The following is a 13,089-nucleotide window of genomic DNA, read 5'->3' as shown; positions in this document are numbered from 1 at the left end:
GCCCGGACTGGATATGTGGTTTTAAAGGAGCTGCTCAAGACTCCAATTTTGAACACCTATCCTTAGCATATGTCATCAATATGAGATCGGTGGGGGTCTGACGCTGACAACAACAATCAGCTGTTAGCAGGTCCAACAATTGCAGGAAATACTTGGTGCATGCTGCCAGAACATCACAGCTCTGTATTCATTAATGTCTGTAGTCAGCTACCGTAGCTCCGGTCCTGTTGATGGTATTGGAAGTTGAGTTGCAGTACTCCAGGGCGGTCATAACACAGTGTATAAGAGTTGTAGCGTATCGGCTCCATACACTGTATACTTCCTTAATTGGGGAACCCACCAACAGCTGATCAGTGGGAGTGCAAGACCCCTGTCAATCTGATTTTGATGACCTACAGTATGTTAAGGAAGTCATCAATTTTGTAGTCCTGGGAACGCCCTTAAAAAAATCTAATACATATGGTGGCCACCAGACTGCTCCCCAATAGATTATGTCTAGAAACATAAGAATCAGGCAGTTGGAATTCAATTGCCAAATCCTTTGTTCAGTAGGGAGAATAGCCGTTGAGAGATAATTCTGGCAGAGGTTCTCTCACAGAGAACACAGGAATGCTCAGCCAATGTCACTTCCTGTGTTTGCCGTGACTCTTGATGTGTATGTATTAACAATGCTGATGTCATAGGCAGAGGTTTGGGTCCAAAAAGTAGGTTATTAGAGCATGGCAAGAACTGCAGGACAGTGTGTTCATTCACTTGCGCATTGAAGAAAATTGTTTACCACGTGGGGTACATTTTTATTGTGGTAAAACAATATAGTAGTAATATAACAGCACTACAGAGCCCCTTATTGGATGCAGAGGTCATGTGTAGCCTGTAGTCATTCGGGACCGGCGGTGGAGAGACATCACTGGAGTAGGTGAGGGCGATTATTTTCAACAACCACAAGCATATGGGCTGAAGAAAGTTGAAAGGGGGAAAACCTCTTTCATAATAATTTTAATATGATACATCTTCAGCATTTTGAAAAATTAGCAATACATAGAAATAGCCAAGTAGAGTAAAAGGTAATACAAGCAATAAGACAATCGTCAGTAATAGAGTATTTGTTAATCACATACCTTTGTATATGTCAGACATCATGGGCTCATTAATTATCCATGGTGCACAATCTAATATGACTTTCACCATTTCTTTCTGTCCTTTCAATATGGCAGAATGCAGGATTGTCTCTCCCAGATTGCCTATAATACAGATTTATTTGAAAAAGGGAATTAATAACCACCTTAATTTAAAGTTATTACATCATGATTGAATTGAAATGTGAAATGTAAAATGTGAACCTCATTGCAGATTTTATAAATAGTGAAGGTGTACAGATTCCGAATCTGATCTAGAGGATTTTGTGGCAAGGTCAATAGAAAATATTGATGAAAATCTGTCCATTTTTGGTGGATAAGAAAAATCACTTATGTCTGAATGAGCCCTTGAACGATCCAATTTTCCGTCATCTTCTTCAGTGCTGATATTACCGTATTTTTCAGACTATAAGACGCACCGGACCATAAGATGCACCCAAATTTTCAGAAGGAAAATAGAGAAAAAACTTTAATGTGTCAAATGGGTGTCCATCTTACAGTCCAAATTCAGCTTACCTGGGGGGATCAGCAGCACTGGTGAAGCGGGTTCACAGGGGGTGTTTGGTGGTCCAGCAATATGACTTCCATCCCAGGCTGGTGCAGCAGGTGCAGTGGCCTCTGGTAAATTCCATCCCAGGCAGGTGCGACAGGTTTGGCGGTGGTGCTCTGTGGTGCGGGGGGGGGGGCTCCACCGGCATCTTGTGAAAGTCCGGAGGCCCTGCATATCCATTGCTGAGATGCAGTGGCCTCCAGGAAAATGGCCACAGTGGGCGGTGCATGCTGAGATTGAGACCTCGGCAATGAGACCTCGGCAATGAGACCTCGTTGCCGAGGTCTCAATCTGAGCATGCGCCGCCCCTGGCAGCCATTTTCCCGGAGACCACTGCATCACAGCAATGGATATGCGGGGTCTCTGGGCTTTCACAAGATGCCGGCGGAGCCCCCTGGACCAGAGAGCACCACCGCCGAACCTGCTGCACCAGCTTAGAAAGGGAGTATGATCATCACCCGGCAGCGTTGGACCAGAACTGCCACAGAATCACCCCAGTCCTGCTGCCGCCACAGTATTTGTAAGTATATTCCGACGATAAGATGCACCCCCATTTTCCCAAAATTTTTTGGGGAAAAAAGTGCGTCTTATAGTCCGAAAAATACGGTGTATAATGATGCCAATATACGTTACACCACCGATCTACCCACTCAGAGATCCATACGTTTTTCTTTTATTACCTTGAACAGTTTATCTCCCAAACCATTCCCAACCTCCTTCCTTGGACCACTGCATGTTGGAACACTACACAAGACTTGCAGTTTTGGAGATTCCCTGATCAATGTGACGCTTGTCAGAATTGATTACATCTCAGCCATTTTTCCATCTCCTACAACATCAACACCTGTTTATTCACTTGCAGTCTAATAAATCCCAACCCCTTGTGAGGTGCCATTGGCACAAGATAATTTAGTATTTATTTATTATGTTAGGCTATATATCACCATCATATTCCACTGTGCTTCACTGACATTGAGATCACTGTCTCCATTGGAGCTCACAATATTCACTAACAATATGTTTTACGATTGTGGAAGGAAACTCATACAAACATGGAGAGAACCTACGGGCAGCACGATGACTTTTCAACATTGTGCATCTGGATTTAAATCCCACCAGAGATAACATCTATATCAAGTTTATATGTTCTCCCCATGCTTAGAGGTTTTTCTCTGGGTCCTCCAGCTTCCTACCACACTCCAAAGACATCCTGATAGGGAAACTAGATAGTGAACACCAATAGGGACAGCAATAATAATGTCTGTAAAGTGCTGTGGAATCAATGGCGCTATATAAGCAAGTAAAATAAATGAATAAATAAAAACATACAAACTCCATGCAGTTGTCTTTGGTGGGATTTGACTCCAGCGCTGCTCATAATTAGTTTTATCCACTACCTACGGTTTCAGTCGCATGGTCGATCTGTCCCACTCCATGCAAAAATGTAACCCAGTGCTCGATTTCTGGCTGCACCAATTCTGATTTTGAGTCATAAAGGACACTTTTACTGCATTTTATCTTATTACACTGGGTATCAAAAAACGAAGGAAGGATTAACTGAGATAAATGTCACTTTTGGCATAGACTTTCCCCATTTGTGTGGTCCAGGCATCACTACCATGTTCTGGTTGTTGAGGCCCAATTTATTTACCTCCATTCACAGCAGAAGTAAATCTCACTCTGACCTGAAAAGTAACTCTATAGATCTTTTGTGTCGGCAATGAATAGATGTCATGGACAGGATGCTCTCTGTTTCCAGGCATCTTTGTGCAGGTATCGAAAGCTAGGATTAATCTTTGTTTTATTCATAAGAAACACGGCTATATTATGAGATAATTCCCACAGAATCTCCAAGGCAAGGAAAATATGACAACAGGCTTATTTCGATCTACAGTATTCTGAATTGCTTATGTTATGTTTGGTAGCATACTAATCACAGTTGTGCAGGTTAATGGATGTTATGGATCTTATCGAGCACAAGTGTCCTTATAATAGAAGGCATGAAATAAGATCTTATTTGATTGGTTTTAGAAGGACATAGTGAGGTACCCTGGATTATCTGTATTTCTTCAGTGGCAATCCTGGGGATTTCAATATGACTTAAAATGGATTTTATTACAATTATGAATACAATATTACATAGTTCACAAAAGTTGGCAACTGGTAAAACATGATAACAATATGTCACTCTGTTGCGTATCTATATATATAATTACCTTGTAATGTCTTCAAATCCTGTTGAGTCCAGATGTGTCCGGATCCCAGAATTCCAAGCGGCGGAAGTTCACCGACCGCCACATTGGGACAGCCAAGTGATGAGTGTCTCAATATGGAAACTGATGGTGGTACCAGCCCGGTACTACCGTCGAACCACACACACTCACATGACCGTGTACAGAGCATACCACATCTCCTGGGCAAGAGAGGAAGCAAAAGACAATACTGACAATGTAGTACTCACAGGTACGCGGGATGCAGTGACGAGGCGGAAGACGGGATGTACTTTAAAATGTAACTTTTATATATAAGGATGCCTTTAGGGCTATACTGAGCAACTAAACAAGATAACAATAATTGCCCACGCAGGGGATCAACACAAGAACACATGGGTAAGGCGAACACGACTAACCCGGCAAAGGCTGATCACTATATGGCCGCGGTATGGCCGACTACGGGTCCTTAGTTACAAAGTGTCACTTATCCACTCTGACGTTCGGCAGGGTGCTGATCGATGGTACTTTGGCGTTGCAGCCGTAGGGCCCAGCCGACGAGGATCCGGCAAAGACTTCGGGCGTTCCTACGCCCAGGTGAGGTGGGGGCACAACAGGCCCCTGGGGAGTTCCTCTGCGTAGCACCTCCCGTCGGAGGCGATATGGTGTAGCCCAGGGACAGGGAGTTGTAGACCACAGCCACAGGCTGGGGAATAGACTGCAGCCGCGGGCTAGAGGCTGGAGGTGGCGGCCACTAGGAGCACGGCTGAACGGTCGGCGTCTCCCTGCTGGACGGCTACATCTCCCTTCTGCCTGTGGTGAGCCTCCCTGCAGTCTCTCTGGTCGCTGCTCTCCCCGCTCTGCTCTGGCTCTGGCTTTTGCTCTGGCTTTCTGGCGCTTCTTGGATTCCTTCCTCCTCTGCTAACTCACTCCTCCTGGCGTCCTCAGTCCCTTTTATATTGGATCCTCCCCCAACCTCTCTGGAACTCTCTGTGTACTGTCCTCTAATTCTGTCCCCCGGAAACAGTCTTCCTAGGAACCTTGGTGACAGCCCCCTTGGTTCCAGCCCGGGCACACAGCAGGGACGGTTACTCCTACAACATTACAGCAGGAGATCACAGAGGATTCATTCTGTGAGGTAAAATATTTCACTGACTGTTTTTAAACAATATTTTTCCTCACCAAATGTATCCTCTGTGATCTCCTGCTGTAATGTCCGTATTGTCTTTTGCTTCCTCCCCTGCCTAGAAGCTGTGGTATGTTCTGTACATGGTCAGACACAGACAATGAGAGGAGAAGACAGCAGATGGGGAAAGAGAAAGCGCCTAGCGGTGAGAGAAACTGCACAGGAGTGAGACAGCTCAAACAGGACAGCACATGAGGGGAGAACACATCACAGGAAGGAGAGAGACAGCAGACAAGGGGGATAGCACATGGGGTAGACAGGTCAAAGAAGAGTGCACAGACGGGAGAAGTCAGCACATGGGGAAAGAGAGTCGATAGGTCGGTGAGCACATGGGGGGAGAGATTCTCAATGCTGCAAAGCCTGACCCCATCGTGACATTACCGCCCTCCCGATGCAATAGCATCAGGTCTCCATCTAGTCTCTTTTATAGTTTCCTTCTCCATTTTCACTCTAGTACATATGTACTACTAGCCTCTCTTTCATTCGAGGGCAAAACTTACCTTAATGAATTACAGTTCAGTTCCTAAATTACTTGCATATTGGGGTTGTCCATCCTTAGGCCGGGGTCAAACTAATCGACGCAAAATACGGTCCGTAGTTTACATGCATAATACGGATGAATGACCCCTAAATAGTGCTCCGTATGTCATCCGTAAGCAAGGTGTGGTCGCGTATTTTGCGCATGTCAGCATCCGTATGTAATCCGTATGGAATCCGTATTGCGAGATTTTCTCGCAGGCTTGCAAAATGGACATTTAACGGTGTTGAGGCCTGCTAACTATTTAAATCATTAGCCTGCACCCTACTTATTGCCTCAGGAACAGGTGGCTGCCTCCATTCTGTCCATTTGTGACCTTGCCTTCACTAGGTGTGTTGGTGTTGTATGTGCAACATGACAGACAGTCTGAGTTTCAACACAACTGAGCAGGTTCTCTTCAACTGGCCTTTGTCACCCTGCTTTGGTCAAACATACCCAGTGATAGTGGATCTGCGGAGGAGGAGACGCATGTGGGTACATCCACCTTTGAGGCAACGACTCACAAGAAGTCATTTTCACCGCCTCTATTCTTCTCTGCGGGAGCATCCTGCAAAATTCTACCAATACTGTCGCATGAGCCTTGCAACATTTGATCGACTCTTGGAGACAGTGCGTCCTGGGATTACCTTTCAGGACACAAGGATGCGCAAAGCTATATCTGCAGAGGAGCGACTTCTACTCACATTACGGTATGTACTACACAACCACATTCTCTATGTTCATGATGTGTTGGCCAAAGTATGTATTAATTGCTTCATGGACTAATTGTAATGCCCTCATCTTATTCCAGATATGTTGAAACTTACAGACCAGAATGTTATGTGTAATATGTACTGAATATCACTTAGTCATTGTGCGACCAAATATATGTGTGTTAGTAGATATGGAATCCTAACAAGTTTGGTATGTATGTACCTGTTTTTTGGATAATTTGTGCATTCTAAAATGTTCCTTTTCTGTTTTTCTTCAGCTGTCCACTGGCCTGTCTTATGCCGCCCTCCACCATGAGTTTCTCATTGGAAGATCTACCATTTCTGGCATAGTCAGGTCGACATGTAGTGAAATATGGTCAAGACTACATCAACTCGTCATGCCTGTGCCCAGGATGGAAGACTGGTTGAGGATATCAAGGGACTTTGAGGAGGATTACCAGTTTCCTAATTGTATAGGGGGCCTTGATGGCAAACATATCCGGGTGCATAAGCCACCGAACTCTGGCTCCCAATTCTTCAATTATAAACAATATTTTTCTGTTGTATTGTTGGCTCTGGTCGACCTTCAATACAAGTTTATAATTGTTGACATTGGGGCCTATGGAAGGACGGGAGACTCTAGAGTCTTCAATACTTCCATTATGGCTCGGCGGCTACGCACCAACCAGTTGGATCTACCACCACCACGCCAACTACCAGGCTCCACTCAAGAATCTGTCCCTTATGTCCTTGTGGCAGATGAGGCATTTCAGTTAACGAGCAATGTCATGAGGCCATATCCCCGGCGCAACCTTGACCACCAGCGCAGAATTTTTAACTTGCGCCTATCACGTGCTCGGCGACTGGTGGAGAGTTCCTTTGGCATTCTTTGTGCAAAATGGCAGGTACTCCAGTCTGCCATTCAGCTGAGTGAAGAAAATGTTAATCAACAGTAGTTAAAGCCTGTGTGGTTCTTCATAACTTCAACATGATTGTTTCTCCTCTGCTGGTGTTGTGCGTGGGTTGGACAATGTGCGTAGGGCGAGACCACCTATCAACCCTCAACGTAGACCGCTCTCTGGCCTCAAAGTGCGTGATATTTTCACAAATTACCTTATGTCACCTGAGGGGGAATCTTCTTGGCAAGAGCATGCTGTGTCTATGTTATAATATTTTGGTTTCTGTGTGTCTAAATATATATATTTCTTCCTCTTCTGATTCTATGACTGTTGAATTGCATTGGTAAGCATATGTTGTTATGCTGACACGGTTTTTTAGAATTGAGACAGAGACGTAAAATGTAGTAGACAAATGTTTACTTTTGCCTTTTTTTTTTTTTAAACAAAACATATTCTTGCCATATCAGAAATGTGGCAATGGGCCAAATTTGCCTTTTTGCATATGTAAACATTGTGTGACAATAAAATTTTCACACATAGAAAACAAAAATAACATTAGGCAATAAAAAAAATGGAAATATTATAAATGTTGGTACATTGGGGGAGGAGAATACGGAAGACCAGCCTGTGTTTGCTGCTGGCTACTTTGCCCAACTTGCCCATCGCCCTGTGTGGGGGCATACTGTTGCCCATGATGTGGGTAGTGTACTGCCTCCTGGGATTGGGCTTGGTACTGGCCAGAGTGATAATGAACAGGGGCATCTTGTTGGGTCGGGTAGGCCTGTGTCTCATACCCACCAATATAGCCATGTCGTCCCCAACCTGGTTGGGACCAGACTCCAACACTGGGTGGGAAAAAGTGGTCATATTGGTGAGGTTGGCTAGAGGCAGACATATGTGGCTGCTGTTGGGAAGGTTGGGTAGGGGGAGGAAGGGGGAGAGGTGTAGACCCACGTATTTGAGGATCCTCAGAGCCTGCTTGAGCAAGCATGTGTGTGGGTGGTCTAAGGCGCATTAGATTTCTTGGTGAAAGCTGCCACCTCTCCAGATATTCAAATAACTCATATGGGGTATTTGGGTGTGTGCTTGCATCAAGCAGGATCTGAAAACATCCTCGAATACGGAGCCTCACCTCACGGGAAAGGGCACGAAGATAAAGTGCCAGGCTGCGCGAGTATGCCTCCTCGCCATCATCATTATTCACTCTAGACAGATAGTTGAGGACCCCTGTGTCCACATTGGTACGGGTATGTTGGGCAGGGATATGGCGCCTTCTTCTTCCTCATCGGGATGGTCCAGCAGGCTGTGGGGAGCTCCAGATCTGGGCAGTTGGGCTGCTGCTCATATTGCCCTGCTCCTCCTGTATGGCTGATGGGGCAGCAGCAGACGGTCCTGGTTGTGGATGTGGTCCTGGTGGTGGGGTTTGTGGCGCAGGCAATGGGTTTTCCTGAGAGGATTCTTCACCCATGCTTCTTGTAGGGGGAGAAGATGGGCCAGACACCTCATCCCCTGCAGGATCAATGATGGGCTCTGTATCTGAGCCAGTTCCTCTCTCCGTAAGGTTGGACTGAGTTCTGTTATGAAATAGAACAGAGCCAAAAATAAATCAAAATTTTTGGCCCTGTAAAATATCTGTGTAATGTGGTGTGAGGTATCTACTTACTGTCTTAGATCCAGAATAGGGGCGAGGAAGGAGAGGCGGTCATAATATATGTATTTCCTCTTTAGGTCGCCCGCATCACCTCTCCTGGACCGCTGCTGACGTTCCCGCCTGTATTGGTCGCGGTTGCTGCGCCGGCGTCTCATCACATCTTCCACTGCAATGTGACAGGAAATATTCTCAATTTCACTTATTTGATAGGTCAAATTTGCTACCAGTAGCCTAGGCATGTGGCCTTCTGGGGTGTGCTTTCTACCCAGGGAGGAATATCTAATTGAGCCATCCAGGCCAGATACACAGGGTCACAATAGTTCAGGTATGAAGTAACTACACTTAATAACTTGGTCGGTTAGGAGGATGAGGAGCTTGTGGCCTGTGCCAAATGATGGCAGTGTAAAACCATGGGTCACATCAAAATCTACCCGCCTCATGAGGAAAAAAGTACAAGCACAGGAAGGGGGGGCTGATTCTATATGCATTTTTTAATGTGAGGTATTTTTTAACAGTTTTTGGGTTGTACTTACTCAGTTGCTGCTGCTCCTCACGTAGGCGATCACCAAAATCATGGAACATCTGGCGACATATGCGCCTCCATGACGCCTCCTTTCTTGCCCGGTTGGCATAATGGGCATCACGTTGGTCCCAGAGTTCTGGCCGCTCCTGCACTAACACAATCAACATCTCCACATTCAGAAAATATGGCGCCATGACGCTGATGTACTCCATGGAGGCGTACTTCCTGGATGTCTGGAGCGCTTTTTGAGCTCATTTGCATGTCTAAGCTTCCTGATGATGGATTGGCCCATTTCCTGTCACCAGCCAAAAGACCTGCGTATTTCTCGCAAGTCACACGTGTGGTCCGTGTGTAATCCGTATTTTTTGCGCACCCAAGAACTTGCATTGGCGTACTATGGGCGTAGTACGCTGACAATCGCAGCATGCTGCGATTGGCACGGTCCGTAGAATACGGGCGAGAATTATACGGCTGTTGGGAGCTGACCCATTTGTCCGTGTGTAATGAGTGCTTTTAACACCTCACACTCGTCCGTATTCCTCTCTAGTGTGACCCCAGCCTTAGGCTACAAGTCTTCAGTCACGCTTTGTGACTGCAGATTTGTGAATCCCCACATTGCGCCCACTGTGAGGATTATTCAGTGCTGACGCTGGGAGCTAGCGGTCATGTGATGGCAAGTATGTGATTTACATACAGTCACATGCCAACTAGATGTGCGCAGCTTCACTCAATACAAGTGTATTGAGCGACAATGTACACGTCTAGACGGACTGTGGCCAGAAGTATGTAAATAGCATACTTGCGGTCACATGTCCACCTGCTCCAGAGAATCCTCACAGTGTGCAATGTCAGTATTATTTTTATGAGGTAATAACTCTGGAATGCCTCAACATATCCCAGTGATTCTGTGATAATTTTTTGTGCCACACTGAAATTTATGTTATTGAAAAATTAAGGTAGATATTTTTAATGTTTATTTGTGAAAATATCAGAATTTTGGTAAAGTTTGGCAATTTTCAAACTTCTACTTTTTATGCCCTTAAACCAGATAGTTACATCACAATAAAACAACTAAATAATAAACCACATTCACTACATGTCTACTTTATGTCAACAACATTTTTGAAACATTTTTTTGTTAGGAAGTTAGAAGGTTTAAAATTTATCAGCAATTTCTCATTTTTCCAACAAAATTTACAAAACCAATATTTGAAGTGACTTTGAAGGCCTATATGAGAGAAAATACCAAAAGGTGAAACCATTGTAAAAACTGCACCCTTCAAAGTGCTAAAAATCACATTTGATAAGTCTATGAACTCTTCAGGTGCTTAACAGATATTTTATTTAAGCAATGTGAAAGAAAAAAATGAAAATTTTACTTTTTCCCACAAAAATGTTGCTTTAGCCCCAAAATTTACATTTTCACAAGGTTTACTGGAGAAACTGTAGAGTACAATTTGTTGTGCAGTTTCTCCTGAGTATGCAGATACCCCATATGTGGCGCAAAACTACTGTTTCGATACACGGCAGGGCTCAGAAGTAGTGATGGGCAAACCCCCCGATGGTCAGGATCGGCGGGTTCGCCCGAGTTTTTTTGTAAAGTTCGAGTTCGGGCCGGGGATGATGCAAACTTGCGTCTGAACCCCGAACTCTGACTTTACAGATATGGGATGGGACGGGGGTAGCTGTAAAAAAAAGCCAAAAGTTAATAATAAACATTATAATTATGCTTACCTGTCCAGCGACACGTCCTCCCGTCCCGCATCTGCTTCTGGGGCCGCTCATTAACTTCCGCCGGTATTCACTGCACTCGGCAGTCTTCGTCTTTTTCTAGCAGTGTTCGTGCAAAGCCTTACCCAGTGATTGTGGATCCAAAGAGGCGGAGAAGAATGTGGATCCATCCACTTTTGATGTGACGGCTGACTAAAGGGCATTTCCACGTCTGTATGCTTCACTACGCAGCCATCCTGACAAGTTCTACCAGTGTTGTCGGATGAGCATGCCAACATTTAACATTCTTCTGGACACCGTGATGCACAAGTCTATTTCAGAAGAGGAGCGGCTTCTACTTACTTTACGGTATGTCCAAAACCTCTATGTTGCGTATGTATTTTATGCGGTTATTTCCTAAACACACTGTTTCCTTCCTTTTGTGTGCATTGTTTTGTCCCTTTTTTCAACTAATTTTTTACAAACATTATGCCTTTCACATTCCCTGATGTTTGTATTAGTTAGGTTCCATAAGCATTGTATACTGATATATAACAAAGTTCAGCTCACTGTATGAGACATCTTGGAGAGTTCGGAGCACGGAAAGACTGTGTCAGGGCATGAAATAATCAATAAAAGGAAGGATCCAGCTCAACGAAATAGTGAAAAAAATTTGTGGTCCTTTATTGACTGAGAAATATGCTCAATAGAGGATAAAAAACATTGACGCGTTTCTTGTGACCAGGCACCCTTAATCATGATCATGATTAAGGCTGCCTAGTCACCAGAAATGCATTGATATCGCATTTCATGAACTGTTTATGCTGACTTTTTTATACTCTATAGAGCATGTTTCTCAGTGAATAAAGGACCACAAATTTTTTTCACTATTTTGCTGAGTTGGATCCTTCCTTTTATTGATTGCAAACTGATGTCAATTGTTGAGCCAGGGCTTAGTTTGCACTCTCTGTGAATGTTATGTTGCCCTAAACTCGTACGATGATGCATGGCTATGTCCTATTAGAATTTTTTTTTCTTTGTTTTTTTATTCTAGATTTCTGTTCACTGGGCTGTCCTATGCGGCACTGCATCTTGAGTTCTTTATAAACAAATCCACCAACTCAGGCATTGCCCATTCTACGTGCTCAGAAATTTGGTCACAACTGCATAAATTGGTAATGCCAGAACCAAAAAAACAAGACTGGCTGCGGATAGCCCGTGGCTTTGAGGAGATGTGCCAGTTTCCAAACTGTATTGGAGCCCTGGATGGGAAGCACATCCGTTTACGTAAGCCGCCGAACTCAGGCTCCCAATATCATAATTACAAAGAATATTTTTCTGTAGTGCTGTTGGCCCTGGTTGTCAGCGCATACATGTTTAGAATAGTAGATATTCGGACCCATGGAAGAACTGGAGACTCCAGAGTCTTCAATTCTTCCAAATTGGATCAGCGACTGCGCAATAATCAGTTTGACCTCCCACTCCCACGTCAGCTACCAGGGTCTACTCTGGAAGCGGTGCCTTATGTCATGGTTGGTGATGAGGCCTTTCAATTAACCAGGAACCTCATGAGGCCCTATTCATGTAGAACCATGGACCGGCGCATACGCCTGGTGGAGTGTGCCTTTGGCATTCTCTGTGCCAAATGGTGTGTTCTGTAGTCAGCTATTCAACTAAGTGAAGGAAATATGAATGAGGTTATAAAAGCATGTGTGGTACTTCACAACTTCACCAGAATTCATGACTGTAGTGCAAATGATGGTGATGATGTTGCGGATGGAAATAATGTCATAGCTACTACACATGGACATAATCCACGTCGTTCGCTCTCTGGACTTAAAGTGCCGGATGTGTTTACTAATTATTTTGTCTCACTTGGAGGGATATACTCCATGGCAAGACAATGCAGTATCTACAGTATGTTATCATTTTTTGCAGTTTGGTGTTGAAAATAAAATTATGTTAATGTTTGCAGTGTCTGATGTGTTCTTCTA

General features: G+C 44.4%; 1 protein-coding gene across 2 annotated transcripts in view; it reads right to left on the bottom strand.

Moving 5' to 3' along the window:
* LOC141092600 (transient receptor potential cation channel subfamily V member 6-like) overlaps window positions 1-13,089 on the bottom strand; it is a 189,628-nt gene that overhangs the window by 79,675 nt on the left and 96,864 nt on the right. The window contains exon 4 of one of the 2 annotated variants that reach the window (XM_073578928.1): window positions 1,119-1,241. In XM_073578928.1, coding sequence (XP_073435029.1) covers window positions 1,119-1,241 — 123 coding nt within the window. Of the gene's footprint in view, window positions 1-1,118; window positions 1,282-13,089 lie in introns of those variants that run through there. The other variant, XM_073578926.1, reaches the window with a different exon arrangement.

The sequence above is a fragment of the Dendrobates tinctorius genome, unplaced genomic scaffold (assembly GCF_039654945.1).
Source record: "Dendrobates tinctorius isolate UK_male_01 unplaced genomic scaffold, ASM3965494v1 ptg000060l, whole genome shotgun sequence".
NCBI lineage: Eukaryota > Metazoa > Chordata > Amphibia > Anura > Dendrobatidae > Dendrobates > Dendrobates tinctorius.
This window is presented reverse-complemented; position numbering and strand designations above follow the sequence as displayed.